The sequence below is a fragment of the Phoca vitulina genome, unplaced genomic scaffold (genome assembly GCF_004348235.1).
Source record: "Phoca vitulina isolate PV1807 unplaced genomic scaffold, GSC_HSeal_1.0 scaffold5, whole genome shotgun sequence".
NCBI classification, from domain to species: Eukaryota; Metazoa; Chordata; class Mammalia; order Carnivora; family Phocidae; genus Phoca; species Phoca vitulina.
The window spans coordinates 75,009,402-75,032,279 of NW_022589708.1; the positions used below are offsets into that span (position 1 = coordinate 75,009,402).

The 22,878-nt window shown below is 44.5% G+C and overlaps 1 protein-coding gene across 1 annotated transcript in view; it reads right to left on the minus strand.

The window, feature by feature from the left end:
• The window catches only part of LOC116631775 (phospholipid-transporting ATPase IB), a 590,846-nt gene extending 573,391 nt beyond the window's left edge, over window positions 1-17,455 (minus strand). The window contains exon 1 of the mRNA XM_032403315.1: window positions 17,236-17,455. Within this exon, the coding sequence (XP_032259206.1) occupies window positions 17,236-17,311 (76 nt within the window). The 5' untranslated portion in view covers window positions 17,312-17,455. The remainder of the gene's footprint in view (window positions 1-17,235) is intronic.
• Between the last annotated feature and the right edge of the window lie 5,423 nt (window positions 17,456-22,878).

Sequence of the window (22,878 nt, forward strand, 5' to 3'; positions counted from 1 at the left end):
ATTTACAAAAACTTTTTCTTTTTTTTAAGATTTTATTTATTTATCTGACAGAGAGAGTACAAGTACGGGGAGCGGTGGGCAGAGGGAGAGGGAGAAGTAGACACCCTGTCCCTCTCCCACCCCCCCAACCGAGCAGGGAGCCCGATGCGGGGCTCAATCCCAGGACCCTGGGATCATGACCTGAGCCAAAGGCAGAGACGCTCAACCGACTGAGCCACCCAGGCGCCCTACAAAAACTCTTATAACTACAAAATTACCATTAGAGTTTTAGGAAGTTATAGCTTTAAGTGCTGTTTCAGGTACTTCAGAAGTAACTTGGTGAAAAGGTTTTTATTTATACTCATTTTAGAGAACAGTGACATACCAAGGCTGTGAAGGTGTGCATAAACACCCAATGCCCACCCACCTGAAGCATGGTGAACACCTCCAGGGCTTGGTCCAACATTTCTCTCTCCACCTGCTCAGGGCTTTACCTCCCAGAGCAGAAAAGTGCTAAAGCCAATGTACAATGTGCATGTGACCCACAGCCCACCTCAGGGTGACCTACAAAAGCAGAGGCAAGTGTTTAGAAATGAATACATATAAACAAAAAAGGGCAAAGAAAAGTTTAAGATGTGGAAACAACATGTTCATTTAGACTCTGCCACACAGAACCATCTGCACAATTTTAATTCCTGCTAAAACACACAGCTGGAGGTTCATGGCGCTCACGCCGCTCTGAGAAATTCTCAATGACTCTCTAGGCTCTGACCACCTCGGCAATGTTTTCTTGAGTTGTTCAGTGCCTTAGTTCCAAGCACAGAATGAGCCTGTTCTCTTTATTTACAATGCTAAAGGAATGGGAACATTTTCCCCTGAGAGTCCAGAGAAAAAGTGATTTAATGTTGTATTTACAAGATCAGCTGAGAAGCCAGAAGGTCCCTGAAAGATGTGCTCTGTGGCAGAAATCAAGGTTGAAAAAAAAAAAAGAGAGAGACACCATTAAATTATTTCAGAATCTGGAGTGTATGAGGTTGTCACACCTTCCATGTTTAGTGATGAGAGGAAATGACAATTTGGATTCCAAGAGGAAAAACATTCATCCTTATTAGTGCTCAAACTACTACTCAGCATAGCATAGTTTCAGTTAAGAAGTACAAGTCTGCAATGGTGCCAACTCGGCGTGTCCGTATCCCTTCCAGTGGCCAGTGTGGGCACAGGGAGGTTGAGTAGCAGGGCTCTGCATGGTCACTATTCCTCTAAGTTTACCAAAGCACTCTCATCAGGTGGAAAATTGGCTTGCTTCACAAGAAGAGACAAATTCTCCAATGCATTTGCTGATACGAGAATTTTGTAATGCTCTTTAAAAATTAAGCCCACTCTGGGGAAGCCTGGGTGGCTCAGTTGGTTAGGCATCCGACTCTTGATTTCGGCTCAGGTCATGATCTCCCGTCAGGAGATCGAGCTCTGCATCCGACTCTTGATTTCGGCTCAGGTCATGATCTTCCGTCAGGAGATCGAGCTCTGCATCCGACTCTTGATTTCGGCTCAGGTCATGATCTCCCGTCAGGAGATCGAGCTCTGCATCCGACTCTTGATTTCGGCTCAGGTCATGATCTCCCGTCAGGAGATCGAGCTCTGCATCAGGCTCCCCGCTCACGGGGAGCCTGCTTCAGATACTCTCTCTCCCTCTCCCTCTGCCCCTCGCCCTGCTCATGCGCTCTCGCGCGCTCTCTCTCTCTAAAAGACAAAAATTAAGCCCACTACGATTGTCATTTGACTTTCCAGACAAAGACTTTGGTATCCATATAGAGTTCATATTAAGTGGAGAAAAGTTAACAATCTACTTATGGACAAAATAAAATGGAGGGTCAGAGCCCTATATCCCTAGCATATTACTCTCGAAATAATTACAGTAGCATTTTATGTCATTGTTTTTAATTATTAATTTTATAATAACTAATGAGTAACATTAAGTTTCGGGTAGTGGTAGGTGCTCCCTAGGTTATCCTGTTCAAGGTCTCAGTAATCAGTGAGGTGGGTATTATTATCACCTGCATTTTATGAACGAGGAAAGAGGGGATGATGGAGTCAGGTAACTAACTTCCCCATGGACACCCAGTGAGGATGTGTCAGGGTGAGAACTCAGAAGCAGGTTGGACTGGAGTCATCTGGGCGGCATCGCTGCCTGAAGTCAGGACTGTGTTCAGCCTAAACTACAGCACAGACCAAATGAAAATAGAGTACTGTGGTGGCTTCCCTTCGGCAGCAAAAGAAAGAGCATGATACACAACTCGCATGGCTACTGTGGTCCCGTAGGACACCGGGCGAGGGTTAAACCACAGACACACAGGCCCTTTGGAAACTGACCAATACTTTTCCTTTGGAGAGAGCCTCCCCTGTTCATGGGACACAGAGCTGTTCACGTGTAAGGAATGAGGAGCAAAGAGGCTCAGCACACCATCCGCGGAGGCAGCCCACCTGGGGGGGGGGGGGGGGGGGGTGTGTGTGTGTGTGTGTGTGTGTGTGTCCTGCACTCACTGAAGACAGTGCAGACACTCCCTGCAGCTCTGTTTTGCCCCCTCCAGGGACCCTCAACTGAAAAAAAAAAAAAAAATGAGTTCTGTAATCACAAGGTACTTTAAGTGCATGAACAGCATAAAAAGGACAAAAAGAACTCACACTCAAATGATAAAACCATCAGAAAAAGACTTTGAAATGTGTAATTCACATCCTCCAGGAAAGGACAGTGTTCAATATCTTATGCGATACTAGACTGTTCTGAAAAAAGAATCAGTTAGAGACCATGAAAGAAATCACATAGCTGTTGAAATAAAAAGTCAACAGATATTTAAACTAAGGAGAAAAAAGAAAAGCCAAAGCTGAAGAGTGCATTAGTGAACTGAAAGGTAACACCAAGCAATGATACCAAAATGGGGCATTAAGGGGTAAGGAGTATAAAACCAATTAAGGAACCTGCAGGGAGAGACAGAAGTGCCCACAGCCAAGTGGAGGAAGTTGCAGATAGGAAGGGGGAGGATGGGGGTGGGGGGACACAGCAGGTGACTGACAGCACCAGATGAAAATTGTCCCCCAAAAGAAAGCTAGCATTCTCAGATTAAAAGGCCCTCCAGTGCTGAGCATTTGATGGGGAGAAGAAAATACTTAGACCATCATATTGAAACTTGAGAACATCAAGGACACATATATCATTAAAATCTAATCAAAAAGGAAAACAGCTTCGCGGCAAAGGAACAAGAATCAGATGGACATAGATTCCCATCAGCAAATCTGGGTACAGGAAGATAACGAAGCGATCTCCCTAAAGTGCTGAAGGAACAGAGTTTTGAGTCTAGAACTCTGTATTCAGCAAAACTATCGCTTAATGGGCAGGATGACATAAAAGCATTTTCGGGGACAGGAAGAATCAGTTTACACTCACAGATGGTCACTGGGAGATCCTAAGGGATCTACCCCAACATGCGGAATGGCACACAAGGAAGGCTGCTGAGCAAAGAAAGCAGTGAATACCACCGGTTAACTATGCTCTGGAGCCAACACAGGGGATTTCAGCAGAGAAGGGAGTGGGGGAGGGAGTCAAACTGCCAAGGTTTTTGTCTTCTTTTTGTCTGCCGGGCTCAGTGTGGAGAGGAAAAAGATACACGTGCTGATTAATTCTCGCCTCTGTTAGGGGGAAAAATACTATGTGTAATTCGCAATTTAATAGTAGCCTCTAGAAAAATAAGTTTACACATAATAAGTTTCAAAAAGCTATTATGTGTAATAGCTTTTCTCTCAATAGAAAAGAGAGAAAACTTGAAACAAGAGCATAATCTATGAAAGTAAATATTGATAAGTCGGATTTTGTTAAAATTAAAGTGGTCTGGGAAAGACACTTAGAGAATGAAAGACAAGCCACAGACTGGGAGAAGATATTTGCAAAACATACCTGATAAAGAACTTGTATCAAAAATTTACATGGTGATTAACATAACAATAAAAAATTTAAAAAAATTTACAAAGAATTCTTCAAACTCAACAATAAGAAAACACATAACCTGAGTTACAAATGGGCAAAAGATGTGAACAGGTGCTTCACCAAAGAAGATACGCAGATAGTCAGATAAGCATATGAAAAAATGCTCCACATCATGTGTCATTAAGGATCTGCAAATTAAAACAGCTATATTAGAATGGCTAGAATCCAAAACACTGAGGACACCAAATGCTGGTGAGGATGTGGAGCAGCAGGAACTCTTACTCACTGCTGGTGAGAATGTAAAATGCTACCACCACTCTGGAACACAGTTTGGCAGTTTCTTACAAAATTAAATATACTCTCATTATATGATCTAGTTTACCCAAAGAAGTTGAAAACTTATGTCCACACACAAACCTGCACACAGATGTTTACAGCAGGCTTATTCATATTGCCAAAACTTGGAAGCAACCAAGATGTCCTTCAGTAGCTTAATGGATAAATAAACTGTGGTACATCCAGACAACAGAACATTTCTCAGGGATTAAAAAAAAAAAAATTAACTATCAAGCCATGAAAAGGCATGGACGAATCTTACATGCATATCACTAAGTGAAAGAAGCCAATCTGAGAAGGCTACATCCTATAGGATTCCAACCAAATGATATTCTGGAAAAGGCAGAACTACGGAGACAGTAAAAAGATCAGCGGTAGCCAGGGTAGGAGTCAGGGGAGGACGAACATTGTAAGGCAGTGACAGTGCTGTGTGATACTGTGATGGTGGGGGCATGTCATTATGCATTTGTCGCAGTGCAACACTACAGAGCTGACCTCACGGTGTGACGTCACAGCACCAAGTTCAGAGTTGGCAGAGCTGTCACCACATCCAAGATGTCCTCTCCTCTGCCTCAGCACCATACTGCTGGCATTGCCCTGGTATATCCTGTCAATGAAAGAGCCTGGACGGCAGCCTTGGAACTATGGACTACCTCTCCTACCCCGGGTATCTTCAGTCATGCTCTCCAGCCATGCTCATAAAGCCAAGACCTCTACTGAAATATATCAGAGACGACAGACAACAGAGCTCTCCGTTACACAGACTCACAGACTGAGTCAAATCATACCCCTAGGTGCGCCTGGGTGGCTCAGTCGGTGAAGCGTCTGCCTTCGGCCCAGGTCATGATCCCAGGGTCCTGGGATCGAGCCCTGCATCGGGCTCCCCGCTCAGCAAGGAGTCTGCTTCTCCCTCTCCCTCTGCTGCTCCCCCTGCTTGTGCTCTTTCTGTCAAATAAATAAATAAAAATCTTAAAAAAAAAAAAAAATCATACCCCTAAGGAAAAACAACCACACACCACTGGTACAAGATAATCAGACTGCTAACATCACAAGTATCATCTCGGTTACCAAGCCTGTATTTAGTATCACAGCCCATAATCTCATCAATGTTAAAAGAAATTCCTAAAAACTCAAAGCACAGGAACAATCTCAAAAGCCCAGCTTAATCCCCTGGTAATAAAACCTCCATTGTCTTCTCAACAAGACTCAGTGCCACTGATAGCCTAATGGTGTTTGAACACAGCCCTTGGATTATTTTTTCTTTTGTGTTTACTTTCTCCATTTCTGGGGGACACCCTTTTGAGAAAGTTATGAAGAAAATATACACTGAGAGGGAAACATTTTTAAAATGTGTTTCTTTAAAAAACTCAACTCCAATTACTGATTGGCCTCTGGGAAGAGGAGATCTATACCGAGACACCCACTGGTTGTAAGGGAGGCTGTCGTCCGGGTGGGTAGGATTTGCCAGCGGATCGCTCTAGACCGCGAAGCACATGGCCAAAAGTTCATTTAATCATAAACTGCAGGTGCCTAATATTTGAAGATCCTCTCTGCAAATATTGACTGATGATCTCAGACGACAAACACTCAAGCAAGTAGGTTTGATTAGATGTTAGGTTCAGAGAAATACAACAGAATTGTGCAGTACAGTAACCGCCCCCCATCCACAAAGACATGTTCCAACACCTCCAGTGGATGCCTGAAACTGTGGATAGCACTGAGCCCTATGTATACTATGATGTTCCTACACATACATACACACTTGTGATAAGTTAAATTTATAAATTAGGCACAGTAAGAGATTAATAACTACTAATAAACAGAACAATGTAACAACAATATACTATAATAAAAGTGATGTGAATGTGGCCTCCCCCTCAAAATATCTTCTTACACTGCACTCCCCCTTCTTCTTGTGATTATGTGGGATGATAAAATGCCCACGTGATGAGACAAAGTGAGGTCAGTGACACAGGCATTGTGATGTGGGGTTAGGCTACTACTGACCCTCCATCAATTGGCCAGAACGAGGATCATCTGTTTCCAGACGGCATTTTGACTGCTGGTGACTGAAATTACCCAAAGCAAAACTGAAGACGTGGGGGAGGGGGGTGCCTACCGTACCATGAGCCAGTTAATTTTCAGAATAAACTTAAGGTGGACTGCATAGATTGTGTCCAAGAGAGATTTTCACTCAGTGTAAAAGAAAGACAAAATAACCTGAAAAGAATATTGGAAGAGTGGAAAGACACAGGCTCTGGGCTGTCACTACCCCTGGAATGCTGGGCAAGTTCCAGAATGTAACCCTCCACAGCCTTGGTTTCCTGCCCGAGGAAGGAGGGTGTTGGGCTCCTAGACAATTTTATTTCTGAAAGTCTGCAATTCTATGAATAGTCAATGGATGTCCAACACCACAAATGTTTGGACAAGATCATCTATGCAGAGTCATCCAAGCTATATGAACCGTCTTACATTTTCTAGTAGCCACACTAAAAAAAAGGTAAAAAGAAACAGAAAATAATTGGAATAATATATTTTATTTAACTTGACCTATCCAAAATATTATTTCAATATATAAAAAACATAAAGCATTACTAATGAGATGGCTCAGATTCTTTTTCCGTAGCGAGTCTTCAAACTCCAGTGTGCTTTCTACACTTCCAGCATGTCTAAGTCTGACTCACTCCTCAAGTGCTCAGTAGCCATCTGGGACCGCAGAAATCTAGAAAGTCACCCTCGACTTCAATAATGTCTGACTCTGACTGTTGCTAACTCTCTGCAAAGTATCTGGGCTTTAAAGGACAAATAGTGGGCAGGCAAAGATGGACAGACTTCTCCACCTGCCTGGTTCCATCTCTGCACCTTGTCGATTCCAACTCAGCTGCGCTTCCCACAGTCAGTCCCTCTCTGGTGTTGCCCTGGCCCAGGCCCTCATTATTTCTCACACGGAATATTGTAATAGCCCCTAACCGTGCCCTGCATTTGCGATCTTTCCCTTGTGTTTACACCCAGCCCAATTTATTTTTACCTAAGGTCCCCTCAATAGCTGGCCCACACTGGTGCGTTCCCTTCCAGAAGAACACTGGCCCACACCTGAACATCTGAAAATTAGACAGTGGAAGAGTTCAATAGAGTTGAACAGACGCATTTCCAAGCATCAGGAAGGGTCAACACAAACATGAACGAGGAGAGGATCCAGAGAGCGTATTTCTAATATTCTCGCCAGCGCCAGTGCACAGCGCGGGTAATCTGGGGAAGGGACTGGGGGGCAGGGGGCACAACAGAAACACCGCACGATATCTTACACCCTTAGGAATTTGGTCAAACTCAGCTGCTGAGCGAGGCTCCAGAGATTTCAGAGGACAAAAGGTCACTTCGTTTGCTAGATAAACAGTAACTACCTCTTTGGGGGTCCAAAGATAAAAATTCTGTAGTCATAAAACCAAAGTTCTGTTTCCTCAGTGCCTGAGAATAAAGAAAACAAAAAGAAAATGGAAAAGAGCCTTAAATAAGGATAATCGTTATGTGGCTAAAAATAGTTCATAAGAGGCTGATCCTGTGGAGCACGAAGCCGAACAGCTCAGCAGCAGTGTACGGTTTTCTCCCTCTGAATGTGAATGAGCTTCTCTGTGATATGAAGGCATCATTTAAGGCCAGTGAAGAAAGCCACGCTCCCTGAACTTAGGATCTGGAATGAGATTCCAAATGTCCGAGTAGAGAGGTCCTTCCTCCATGGAGTATTTGCTTACCCTCGTTTCCCATATGACCAGTCTTGGTAATGTACTTAAAATATTTACAGTAATCCTGGAGCCTCAGTGCTGATTGCAGCTAACACAGTATCTCCAGAGATAGAAGAGGGAGAACCAGCCCCCAAACACTTCACCGAAATGTGTGAAATGTGACATTTGCTTATTATTTGGCATATGATTACAAAAGACTGGAAAACTTCCTTGCAAATGTAAAACCTCTAAATCAAAGTTAATCAGGATTAGATCACTTTTTAGGGAGAAATGTGATGCTATATCAGATTCTGATTCTTACAGACAGTGAGAAAAGAGATGAGCTGTCAGAGCAAGAGACACACAGAAACAGTATGTGCACACACACACAACACACACACACACCATCTATGGTGATATGTTGACACAGTGAGCCCTCCCCAATCACTGCTGATGAATGAACAATATTATTCGTGCACTCTTATGAACACATCTTTGCAGGCAGACACAGGTATCCATGTGTGACTGTGTCCCTCTGCGCTGTCAGGGTATTTTGCGTGAGCCACTAACCATCCCTGCTTCCTTGGTGCTCTATCCTGGCAAGGGCTCTCTCCCAGGTCTTGTTCCTGTGTTTGCCCTTAATGATGGCGAAAAATTCCCAGGACATGGATATGAGATCACTTCTATTTTTAGTCTTTCTTAATGGTTGTTAACACTTGCCCTGAGCACCTTTGCAGGCCTAAGTGGATGTAAATAATATCTTGTATCCAGTGTTGTATTGACCAGGGGTTATATTTAGTAAATGTAAAGATCCAAGGAGGAAGGGCAGAAACTCATCTTTAAAGGTGTTCTATACACATCCTCCCATAACCATTTGAAAACGTTTTTAGAGAATAATTTTAATTTAACGCTTTGGTCTAGCCGGCACCTCTGTCAGAGAAGGGTTTAAGATGAAACATCCACTGTAAAAGGAAAATCAATTATTAAGCAAGCGAAGCCATCAACTGAGGGGCTTACTGGCCACATGTAGGGTAAAAAAGGGCCTTGAAGGCAGGACAAATGAACCAAAGGTGAGAGCCTCCAGAGACACTGGAGGATGAATTCTCTATCTATCATCTAAGCACTTGGTGGGTGATCACATACACCTGGATAATGACACGCAAAGAATGCTTTAATGCTCCAATAATGACTCCTAGTTAGGCCTCCTCATGAGATTTGAGGGGGAAATAATGACAAGTGAAGTTTTTGCCAATCCTGCTGGCTTGCAGGGTAAGTATCTGGGTGCAGGAGTTTACCTTGAATGATGATGGGCAGCGTGAGAAGGATCTGACATATTGTCAATATAAGTTTGATTACATCAAAGTTCTCTTAATGTATCAAATAATTAATGCACGCACTCTTATACACATTACTCACTAATCATAACCACCCCATGAAGTACAAAATTGATTTTCATCCACATCTGTAATAGAAATAAAGGAAGCTTTCCAATGTCATACAGAATTGGATCCAATTCTCTCTGATCCCAAAGCTAGGTGTTTTAACCCTGATATATACCGCCAAAAAGAAACTTCCAAACATAATCTAGACCATTAGACCAAGTTCAAAAATTAATCCATGACAGAGCTCAGTCAGGGCTCCATTTATTGAGTACCCACAGGATAGATGGTACAGAAAACAGAAGCAGGGGAAATTAGGCCCAGCTCTTTATGTATTTCCATTTGAGGAACAGAAGACAAAAACAGAACATGTTCCATTCAACTTGGGTGTGATTTTGAACCAGGCGCGTTGGAGGGGGCCAAAAGTACCCTGGGCTCGGGGATTAGCTGGTCCTGCTGGAAACTAAGCAGCAAGCAAGGAATGTCTCTGAATTGTTTTTCTCCTCTGTGAAACTGGACGATGAAGCCGTTTCTGAGATGTCATCCAGCCCTTTGTGAGGACAAACAACGTTTATGTTTGAGTTGCTGCCTAGGTATTTTACGGTATGACAAGCCAACTCGTACCCAGGCTCTGGGCATGTAGAGATGGACTTGAGTTTAGGAGGGCACCATCAGTTCTCACTTTGCTTGTCCCAAGGCACCTTTTAAAATAACCACTTAGAGTTAAGGTCGGGAAAAGCTAGTGCCCTCCACCCCAACCACCTTTGAAGTAATAGGTGCTTGTACCCTGTTCTCTGTCTCCTGTTCACTCATGACCTGGGATAAAGGGCTGCCCCTCCCCCAGCTCACTGCACCCCAACCCCGTTTCTGGGATTTGTAAGTAAGACATCTTGTGACTACTTCCTTGTTTAAGTGTACTGAAAGTGCATCTTCGATCAAAACGACCCTGAGGGTTTTCACTTTCCCAAAGTGGGCACTCGGGTGCTGCAGGAGCCGCCTGCCGACCTCAGGCGAGCGGCTCGTGCCCCCTCACTCAGCAGATCATGATCTGCATGCTCTGAATTCAATACACCAGCTCTGGCTTCCAACGCACCTTCACGTTCTAATATTAGAGTTCTTTCTACTTTCAACTGCCCTCCTTTTCCTACTTATCCCCTTGAAGCTTGGGGCAGGTTGTTGTGGGAAACCTAAGTCCGTGTAGGAATGCTTTTTAAACAAAACACAATGAAAAACACCTTTGCTGACCAGGAGAGGACAGAAGACATAATTGGGCCCAACGTGGGATTTGGAAGAGGACACTAGGGGCCGTTTCTGGCAGATGTGTTCTCCTCCGGGTTCTGTATTTGGTCTGTGTGCTTACTGCCCACCAGCTCTTCATTGCTAATCTTGTATCATTTAAGCCAAATCCCTAAATTTAATAAGATAGGGAGGAAGCTTCTTCCCTAGATACTGTTGACAACCATAGTCTATAAAAACAACTCCCCTTCCTTTCGGTCTTCCCTCCTTACCTCCACCCCCACACACCCACTTCACTGTTCATCTGTGTGCACTGTTCTGGAGCATCACCATCCACGAGTGTCACTGTCCATGAGTGTCAGAGCGAGTCAGGATAAGAGAGTTGAGAGCACTAACCCGTGGGTTGTAACCCACCGCGAGACCACAGGCCCCACGAGAGTACACCTGCTCCGCTCGCCGCTCCTCCTCCGGCCCCAGGAGCACTGCCTGGCACACGGGAGGCACTCAGCATATACGGTTAAAGTCAACAACTCCAGTTCCACTCTGCCTCCCTTACTGGACTGAAAGGCTCGATCTTGAGCCACCTGGAAGCTCTGTATGGGCAGGGGGACCAGCCCTTATTAGTCTTTGCATTCCCACCACCTGGTAAAATGTCCGAGACACTAACACAGAATATATATTTGGAGAAAGGTAGAATCTGCAAAAGTACCATTGAATATCTAGATTAAGGAAGGAGTCAAAGATATCTCATAAGCAAAAAATAATAATCCCAGAATTATTTTCCTAAATAGTATGCAGCTGAGCACATAATCTTGAAGCAGATGGTGGTCTTTGATCCTTTCACTGTGAGTTTATTTTAAAAAATGAGAATAATTTTAGGGGAGTACACCAAGGTCTGAGTTCACCCCTGCCCCAGACCCTACCAAGATACATCAAACAGCAGCTAATGGGCCAAGCAAAAGCTCCTCAAACCCAGAGGTTCTGCCGTGTTACAGAAACAGGTGGTAAACAATTTAATTGCCCTGAGGGAACAGGGCAATTATATCAATGAAATTATAATATTATCACTCAAATGTCTTGAACTGAGAGTACGTTGCCAGACCTGAAATATGATGACTATTTTCTTTTGATAACAATTACGATGGTTTACCTTTTTTTTCCAGTAAACTTTTTATTTTGAGATCATTTTAGATCCACATGCAGTTATAAGAAAAATAGATTTTGTGCACCCTTTACCCAGCTTCCCCCCCCCCCATGGAAACATCTTATAAAACTACAGCACAATATCACAACCAGGATACTGATATTGGTTAAGTCGGGATACAGAACATTTCTATCAACACAAGGATCCCTCGTGTCAGCCTTTTATCCTTCCCATCCCCACACCTTCCTTCACTCCTGGCAACCACTAATTTGTTCTCCATTTCTATAATTTTGCCGTTTCATGAATGTTGTATAAATAGAATAAAATGATGTGTAGCCTTTGGGATTGGACTTGGACTTTTTTTTTACTCAGCACAACTCCCTGGAGACCCATCCAAGTTGTTGTGTATGCCAGTAGTTGGTGCCTTTTTATTTCTGAGTGGTATTCCATGGTGTGGATGTACCACAGCTTGGTTGTCCTTTCAGCTGTGAAAGGACATCCAAATTTTGGCTAAATGAATAGAGCTGCTACGGATATTCATGTATCCCTGATCTTTACACAAAAAGTTTTTGTGTAAAGATACGTTTCCATTTCTCCAAAATCAATGCTCAAGACTACAAATGCTGTATCAAATGATAGTTGCATGTTCAGCTTTATAAGAAACTACCATACCCAAAATGTATGAAGTTTATACAATTCAACACCAAAAGTGAGCAGAAGATATGAATAGACATTTTTCCAAAGAAGACATCCAGATGGCCAACAGACACATGAAAAGATGCTCAACATCACTCATCATAGGGAAATGCAAATCAAAACCACGAGATGTCATGTCACACCTGTCAGAATGGCTCAAATAAAAAAGACAAGAACTAACAAGTGTTGGTAAGGATATGGAAAAAAGGGAGCCCTAGTGCACTGTTGGTGGGAATGTAGATTGGGGCAGCCCCTGTGGAAAAAAATACGAACGTTCCCCCAAAAATTAAAAATAGAAATGATATATGATCCAGTAATTTCACTACTGGGTATTTACCCAAAGAAAACAAAAACACTAATTCAAAAAGCTATAAGCACCCCCAGGTTCACTGTAACATTATTTACAATGGTCAAGACATGGAAGCAACCTAATTGTCCATTGATAATTGTGCATGGATCATAGAAATGGATAAAGAAGATGTGGTCTATATACACAATGGAATATACTCAGCCATAAAATGAATGGAATCTTGCCATTTGCTACAACATCGATCGACCTAGAGGGTATTCGGCTCAGTGAAAGCAGTCAGACAAAGACAAATACCATATTATCTTACTTAAATGTGGAATCTAAAAAACATAACAAACAAAAACAGAAGAAACAGATCCTAAATCCAGAGAACAAACTGGTGATTGCCACAGCGGGGGGGGCAGGGGAGTGGGAGATGGACAAAATGGATTAGGTACAGGCTTCCAGTTATGGAATGAATAAGTCGCAGGGACAAGAGGTACAGCATAGGGAATAGATGGGTAGCACTGAATGCTGACAGTTGGTAGCCAGCCACACTTGTGGTGAGCACAGCATAACATACAGAAATGGCCAATCACCATGTTGCACACGTGAAACTAATGGAACACTGGGTCAACATTACTTCAATTTAGAAAAAAAACAAGAGAAAAGAAAAGAAGAGAAGAGAAAAGAGAAGAAAAGAGAAGAAAAGAAAAGAGAAGAAAAGAAAAGAAAAGAAAAGAAAAGAAAAGAAAAGAAAAGAAAAAAGAAAAGAAAAGAAAAGAAAAGAAAAAAAAGAAAAGAAACCGCCAAACCTTCCTGAGTGGCTGTGCCATTTTACATTCCCAGCAGCCACGCAGGAGTGATCCAGCTTTCTGCATCCTTGCAAGCATTTGCTGATGTCACTAGTTTTCATTATAGCCATTCTGATGCGTGGGCTGCAATTCACTTTTAATGAAAACAAAAATCCAGAGAGGAAAGGGAAAGACCTGACAACCACCCAGGTATCTTTTAAGTATTTTGCTGGTCTCTTATGTTTATCTTAATATGTACAATAAATCCACCTCTGCCCTAAATGAAGAACTGGGTAGGAAGAGCACAGTGCTTCCTTAGAGTAATACAGAGCACTACTAACTGCAACAGCAAATATCACCCTGCACATGAAATCCTGGAAGCATTCCCTTTAATGTTCTAAGAGCAAAGCAAGAACGGCACTCGGGTTAAACTTTTTATTGGCAGTACTAGCAAATATCATCAAATAAGAAAAATATTATGAGGCATAACAATTATAAAGGAAGAAATGAAATTATTATTTGCAGATAATGAGGGTGTCTACACAAAAAAAATTAAGAGAATCCTAAACTTTGAAAATTTATGACAGTTCACTTGGTTGTTGATACACAACATAAAAATTCAATAGCTTTCCTAGACATCAGCAACAACCCAACTAAAAATGTAATTTTTAATAACCCCATTCATTCTAATAACAGAAGTATCTAGGAATAAACCTTTTAAAATGCATAGAAATCTATGGAGAAAATTATACCACTTTAATAAAAGACCTAAAAGAAGACACATAGAAATGATGAGAAATAACCACATTTATGGTTAAAAGGACAACATTTTTTTAAATGTCTATTCTCTCCAGACTAATCTGTAAATTTAATGCAAATTTAACTAAAATTCTAAAAGGATGTTGTTTTGTTTCATTTTAAAACAGGTTCTTTTAAAAATACACGTGGAGGGGCGCCTGGGTGGCTCAGTCGTTGCGTGTCTGCCTTTGGCTCAGGTCATGATCCCAGAGTCCTGGGATCGAGCCCCGCATTGGGCTCCCTCCTTGGCGGGAAGCCTGCTTCTCCCTCTCCCACTCCCCGTGCTTGTGTTCCCTCTCTCGCCGTCTCTCTCTGTCAAAAAATAAATTAAAAATCTAAAAAAAAAAAAAAAAAAAATACACGTGGAGAAGTAAAGGACCAAAAGGAGTGAAGACATTTTGCAGAATGGGTGACAAAGGTACCCAAAGCTTTAAGTGCTGGCTGTGCTGATGGCAACGTCCCACTCATGGCAGCACAAGTCTGTCAACTGGAAAGAAGTGGTTTCAGCGCTCAGGACACTCCTGGGCCATCCCTCCAGCACCGATGAGCCTCCCCTCGCGTATCCCCAGCCCCAGCACTTCCATCTGCCCTGGTCCTCATCCAAACTCAGCCTATCAGTCCCTTCACCCTCCTTCACAGGAGTGTCCCCACGGAGCCCACACTATCCAGGCCCCCCTTCTTCCTCACACCATATGCAAATGCTTCACAGAGACTCCACCTCTTAGAACCTTCCTGTCTTCTGGAACTTGCAGCCTTTCAGCAGCAAATGCCCCATCTCCCCCACCTCTGGACTTCTTGCATTCACTGCTCTGCTTCGATGACCCTGCTCCTCGTTGTTGATCTCAGATCACTGTCCCTCCTTTCTCCCTAAAAACCCCTTACTTTGACACTCACACCATCGACTGTGATTGTAATACTAGTTTTAAAATAGAACAGCCTCTCTGGAACTCACATCTTCCCTTCCAGCTACCACTCAATTTGCTCTTTCCCCCTTTGCTACAAAATTCACCCAAAAGAGTTTCTGGACTTGCGGTTTCCAATATCCTCTTATGTCTCTCTTTCTCTGAAGCTGTTGCCCATGCTTACACAAAAACAGCTCTCTGCAAGGTCACCTGTGCCCTCCCATGAGGGACTCCTCAGGTCTCGCTGTTCCCGAGCTCCCCGCAGCACTGGGCATGGCTGAGCGCCCCTGCCTTCTGAACAGTGGGCTCACTGAGCTTCAGGACACTGCTCTGGGCTTTTCCTCCGACCTCGCTGGCCATCCTCTCAGCCCCCGGGCTGTCGCCTTAACCTCCCTGACCTTGAAATGTCCAGGTACCCAGGCCTCTGTCCAAGGATCTTTCTCTTCTGAGCCACGTCTATACACACTGGTTACATAATTGGCAGGTCCCACTGCAAAATGAAAATGCAGGCCCCTCATTCAAAAATTATTAACTGCTCTGTCACACAGCCACCAAGCTGAGGACTCTTGAATTTATATCTCTGCTCTAGACCGCTCCCCTGAACTCCAGGCTCAGAGATGTAAACATCTCCACTCCGCTCTCTGCTCTTTCGCAGGCACTTCAAAACCAAATTCCTGCCCCCCCCCCCCCCCCCAAAATGAGAGCCCTGGTCTTTCTGCAGTTTTCCCCATCTCGGTGAGCGACACGTTCTTCGACTTTCTTTTTCCTCCTAGCCGCCCCACCCCCCCGCGCTTCGATTCTCCTTTTACTGAAACCTCACATCCAAATCATGAACAAATGCTATTGGGTCTACCTTCAAACATACGGAGGACATGCCCACTCCCCCCCTTCCACCCTAGCATTACCACAGGTACCATCTGGCACCTGGATTAGAGCTGTCCCCTCCCAGATGGTCTCCCTGCTCTGCCCGCACTCCCCACAGGCTAGCCTCAGCCCTCAGTCCCGCGATCCTTTCACACTGGGATTCTCCTCGGGTGGATCTGAAGGTGCCCTGACGTTACTCAGAAACACTGGTCGTCGAAATGACCTGATAGCTCTTTCCATGTCACATGACTCAACTACAGAAATAGGAAAGTCGTTTATTTTCATATGCCTATTTTCTCAAAACAACAAAAACCTCACAAACATTACAAGTGCCCCATCCCCAAATTGCAAACCCTGTCCCTTCCTCGCATCGAAGATCGACCTACAAACTTGCAGGCAGTCCCGAAATGGGAAGCGAATCATTCCTCAAGTTCCCTTTCCATGTTTCATTATCTAAGGGTCTAGGTAACCCGTCGTGGATCATAATCACAGAACATCCAGCTTAACATGAGTTGGGTTTCTAAATATGTCTGTACGAAACAAAATGCAAGTGTCTAGACGTGAGGGGCCGCGGGGCTGCGTCTGAAGCACGGGGGTGTTTGGCTTTAGAGGTTTGGCGTCCCTACGCGCGGGCGCTTGAGTGCAGTGTGGGGTGTGCGGTGGCTGTGCGCGTGGTCGCGAGCGAGGCCCGCGGGCCCAGCTAGCGACAAACGTTCCTGTGACCCTTTGGCTCTGCAGCAAACACCGCGCGGGTCCAAGGCACACGCCAGACGGTCTCTGCGCCCACCGAGCGGGGGCCGGGGCACCCCCACGTAGGGGCGGCCGGGCATGCGCGCCGCGGATCGCACGCACACGCACACACACCGAGCGCGCGCACACGCACACGCACCCCAGCCCCGCGGGCGGACTGGGGTCTCCGGCGCCCCCGCCCCCGCCCGGCGGCGCAGGTGTTGGGCCGCCCCGCCCCTCAGGTGCGGGAGGCTGCGGAGCCGCGGGGACCGGCGGCCACCGACAGGCCCCCGCGGAGGGAGACGGACGGAGGGCGGGGCGGTGGCTCCCCTCCGCGCGCCCGCGCCCCCGCCCCGCCGACCCTCCCCGCCGCGCGCCCCTCCCCTCTCACCAACGGACGAGCGGATCCTCGACCTTCGTGGCAGGGACATCTTAAGAGCTCTGTCCAGGCCAGAGGCGTTCGGCATCGCGCTCCAGTCGGGGGCTAGGCGGCCTCCGGGCGAGCGGCGGAGGCTGCGCGCAGAGCTGGGCGCAGGAGCGACGGCCCGAGGGCCATGGGTGGGCGCGCTCCTGGACCGGACTGCGGGGCAGCCGGGAGCGCCGGCGCCTGTGCCGCGGCCGCCGCCCGGGGAGGCTGCGCCGTCCGTGCCGCAGCCGCCGGCCAATGCGGCAGCGCCCGCGAACGCCACCGCTGCGGGCCCCGCTGGCCGGGCGGCGGCGGCGGGGGAGGGGTCCGGCCCTCCGGCGAGGAGCCGGGCGGGAGGAGGAGCGGGCTGCGGCCGCGGCTGGGAAGAGTCTGGACCGTTAAGCGGGACTGGGGGCTTTTAGGTGGCGGAGAAGGCGGGGAGGGGGCATGGATCGGTGCTCTAGGGGGCTCTCCTAGGAGACGGGCGCGCCTTGGGGTACCCTTTTCTGTCTGTGCCAGTCTGCTACCTATTTTACCTGTCACTTGTCATGCGGTGCAAGTGTCCCGTGAGAACCGTCCAGAAACTTCCCTATCTTTTCTCGGTTTCTGTTCTGTGTCTATTTTGGTGGGATCTGTATCGGTTCTTCAAGGAACAGGTATTTCTAAGGTGTAGGGCCTGGAACGAAAAGAAATCCAGACTCCTAACCCCCAGCCCGGCTAGAATTCTAATTAGTGTTATGTTAAAACTGTAAGAAGCCCCTAGGAATACTTAGCTCGCGACACACACACACACACACACACACACACACACACACACACACCTTCTTCCATAGGAAACAAAATCGATGAGAGGTGAGGTGACTTGTCCAAGGTCATTTGATCCATTTTTTTATTGTTTTTACTCATCAGTGTTTAAACTGCATTTGGTCTTTCTGGGCACAGTTCCATAAAGAGAGAAGGAAAAAAAAAAGCTGAATCTGTTTAATATCTGATGAAATTCAGACCTCAGAATGAAAAGAGAAAAATGATTCAAGTAGAGTCTAACCTTACATTTATTGATGTGATCATTTCGCTAAATTTAGCATAAATATCAGGGGCTGAGGAAAAGAACAGAGTTCAGCAGGAAGAGTTGGTGCCCCATGAGGAAACACCATGCAGCCCCTCAAGCTCCTACTGGCTAGTCTCTGCTCCAGATTTTCTCAGAAAAAATGCAGAAGGGATGGACAGTAGACTGGCAACTTTAGCTTCAAGTAGGATTCCCTGCCTGTTTCTTCTGGGCCCTCAAAAAAAAAAAAAAATGTTTCTGACAAGAAATGAGTCTTCAGCAGGATGTTGAGGAAAAAGAAAATTTTCAAAATTGTTGAGCTGAGCTTCAGGGTGGGCAATGTTTTCTCAGTGGGTCTTCATAGCTGCTGAGGGTTGAACTTAAAGCCACTTCATCCTAGCAGTGAGTTTGTCAAAAACTTTGTCACTAATGGTTCAATTTTCTATCAATGACAACCCCTTGAAGGCTAAGCAGAATTGAAAAGGACTTGAGTGAAAAATACGATTTTTTCAACCCCAAATTTTAAGATGAAAAATGTTTCTACCATAACCAGATGGGAAAAGAAAGAGTAGATAGACGTTATTTTTAATTTTTAAGAAGCTGAGTATGTTAAATATAGAACATTGCCTTGCTTACCGTAGACTGACCCAGTGTGTTACCCTGATTTTGTGCTTCCTTATCATGAAATGGGCGGGGAGTGGGGGATACTTCTGTTTCTGTATTCATCTTCTGATAACCAAAACTGTTCTAACAACTTGGTACAGTGTTGAGATTCAGTTGACCCACTTTGAAGATGTGCAAGGAGCAATAGATGGGTGACTCACTTGAACTTGTATTCTCTCATTGACTGCCATGGCTAATTTCCCTGATCTGACTGGCTGGTATCTCTCTTGGGAAGTTAGTTAAGTATGGCCTTTGAGCACAGAATCTAGACCTAAATCCTGTCTTTGAGGTCTTCTAAAGAAACACATGCACAAAGGATAAAAGCTAGCTGATGACCATTATTTACTATTAGTCTTAGAATCCAAATGTCAATATGGATCATTCAATAACCTGTGCTTGACCTCTCAGAGACATGCTTTCACCCTTGCCAGAGGCAACCTAGGCTAGAACCAAAGGAGACCCCAGAAGCCTGTATAAAGAAGAGCCAATGCAAAATCAGAGCAACAGGGATAGTCAGAGAAATGTATTTTGTCTCTACCCTACCCTACCCTATTTTGTCTCTCCTATAGTACTCAAGAACTCTCAAGAAAGTGCATTTGTCTCAATTCTCTAGAGTCACCACCCCAGGCACTCACAAGTCAGGTGACAGAAGCAGCCTGCAGAAGAAAATATCCCTCAAAAGACAGGCCAAGCAGGATACACCAAGCCCCTAGCCCTGTAGGTTGATAAATATCATTGAGCTAAATCAGAGTAGCCCTTTTTGTCCTAAGGGATGATATAGAAGAAAAAAAGGGGGATTAGAGTTTTCTTTCCCTGAAAGCCAGCTGTCTCCATCCTCTCTATTCTGTGTGCCCCCTCCCTAAGCAGTGAGATCGGCCAAGACAGACCCAGTCTCCCAGAGAGAGAACCCACCCCCTCGTGGTGGGACTGCAGAAAGGCTGACCATGTTTCCTCCTAAGATTTCCAAGGAAGGAAAACTGCACTTCTCTCAGCAGCACACTTCAATGCTCAAGAACTAGGGTTTTCAAGCAGTTCTTCCCTATGACCATCTTAAATTCTATTTTAACTTAAGCCCATTCTTATTTAATCTTCATGGTTCTAGAGAACAACCAGTTTGCACCCTTCTCAAGAAGTTCTTTCAAACAAATGAAGACTTTGAGTCATTTCTTAAGCCCCTTTCTTCAAACTAAAACCACATTTCCTTTTAAAATGTTTATACATGAAAAAATGTTCATGCATGTATACATATATGTATATCTCTTATATGTGTACATATATGTCTACACATAGATATTTTTGAAAAGGAAATGGCATATATACGCCATAGAAAAAGGTATAGATATGCATATAGCATTCATCTGTGGACCTGCTCCCCAGTTTAGGGAATAATACAGCCAGAGTGGAAGCCACTGCTAATCCCAAACCCATTTCCTTTCCATTCGTCCCCAGGTCCTCTTTCCCTGTTATTTACAAACAGGCTAAAAAGCAACCCTGATAGTACTAGGCAAAGACTCCAGGAAGAAAAATGATTTCATGGAAAACTTTATTCTATGCAGTCTCATGCAGCATTCTGTAAATGCATTCTGATGACTCCAAATTCCTCTCATGTTTACATATTTTACACAGTGTCCCAAATTGGACGTAGAAGAAAAAATATTCAGTAGAACAGTCGATATCTATCTCCCTAATGACCGAAGGGGCAGGTACCCCAGACCCCTGCCCCTCAATTACTAGCACTCGTGTCTAGCATGTGATGCTGGCTGCAGCTGGAATCTTAGCTGGGGCTGTCATCTGGTATACTTCATCATGTCCTCTCCAGGTGGCCTGGGCTTCCTCACAGCATGGTGGCTGGCTTCCAAGAGTTCCAGGGGACAGAGCCAGGTGGAGGCTCTGTCACCTTTTCTAACCTAGGCTCAGGAATCATGCAGTATTACTCCCACCACAACCTGTTACGGCAGTCACAAAGGCCCAGTGAGTTCAAGAGGACAGGAAATAGACTCTAGCTCTTGCTAGATTCTGCTAGAACATAAGGATTGGAAACACTGTTGCAGCCATTTTTGAAACTACATCAAAGCTAGCAACAAATTTTAATTTTAATAAAACATAATTGCACCCAAGTCATAAAATATTTATGGAAAAATTAATGAAAGACATGCAAGATGTTCACATTGAAAATAAGGGACCCAAAGAACAAAATGGAAGGACATATATTACCTGATGTCAAATCTTACCATACTCCCAATGCTGGTCAAGACAGTGTAGTGTAGACACATGAATAGATCACTGAAACAGAGTCCAGAAATAGGTCCATGTATATATGGTTAAATAATTTTGACAAAGGCATCAAAACAACTCAATAGGGAAAATATAGTCTTTTCAATAGATAGTGCTATAACAGGGGTCCCTGGGTGGCTCAGTCGGTCTCAGGTCATGATCTCAAGGTCCTGGGATGGAGCCCTGCATTGGGCTCCCTGCTGAGCAGGGAGTCTGTTTCTCCCTCTCCTTTTGCCCTTCCCCCTGGTCATGCTCTCTCTCAAATAAAATCTTTAAAAGAAAAATAGTGCTCTAACAACTTGTTGTTCATATGGAAAAAAATTAAATAAGCCTTGACCCCTTAACCATACACAATAATTAAGTCAAAATGGATCATAAGCTTAAAGTATAAAAAAGTAACCATATAAAGCTTCTAGAAGAAAACGTAGGAGAGGGCGCCTGGGTGGCTCAGTTGTTTAAGCAACTGCCTTTGGCTCAGGTCATGATCCTGGAGTCCCGGGATCGAGTCCCGCATCGGGCTCCCTGCTCAGCGGGGAGTCTGCTTCTCCCTCTGACTCCCTCCCTCTCATGCTCTCTCTCTATCACTCTCTCTCTCAATAAATAAATAAAAATCTTTAAAAAAAAAGTAGAAAATATTTCTTACACAAGACATAGAAAGCACTAACCATAAAAGAAAAAAACTTATAATTGGACATCATCAAAAAGAAAACTTCTGCTCATCAAGAAACAACACCAAGAGAACAAATATGAGACTGACGTGCTGCCCACTGCGCCAAGAGGGCCGCTCCAAGAGAACAAATAGGTAAGCCACAGACCAGGAGAAAACATTCACAATGCATACATCTGACAAAGGACCTGTTTCTAGAATATATATGTAACTCCCACAACTCAATACTAAAAAGACAAATTTGTTAATGATCAGGGAAATGCAAATTAAAACACAATGACATTCCACTACACACCACGATGCTGAAATTAAGATTAAGAACTCCAAATACTATAGAAGATGGTGAACAACCAGAACTCATACTTGCTGGTGGGAGTGTAAAATGTTATGACCACTTTGAAAAAACTTGTAATTTCCAATACAGTTAAGTGTATACCTTCCCTATGACCCAGAAATTCTACCTCTAGGTATTTGCCCAAGAGCAATGTACACACATTTACAAACAGACTTAAAAAAGAATATTAATAGCAGCTTTATTCATAATAGCCTCAAACTGGAAAAAACCCAAATGCCCATCAACAGGTAAATGGATCAAGAAATTGCCATGTATTCATATAATGGACTATGACTCAGGAATAAAAAGGAATAAATTACCAATGTATACAACAACGTAGATGAATCTCAAAAACATTATGCTGAGTGAAAACAAGACACAAAAGAGTAGAGAGAGTATAATCCCATTGAAGTAACCAGATTAGGTCCAACTTGAAGTTCCTCATGCTAAGCCCCACATAAGCAAACCAAAACAAGTTTCTATGCTCTGTGCTTGGCTCCCCCAGAAAAGAAAGGCCTAGGCCAGCCAATCAGCACTCATCTGTCAAGCACAAATTACCTAACATGGTTCCAAAATGTCCCTTTGCTCCATATAAGGAAAGTAACCCTGCTTTAATCAGTCAGCAAATGCCCAGTAGAACTTCCT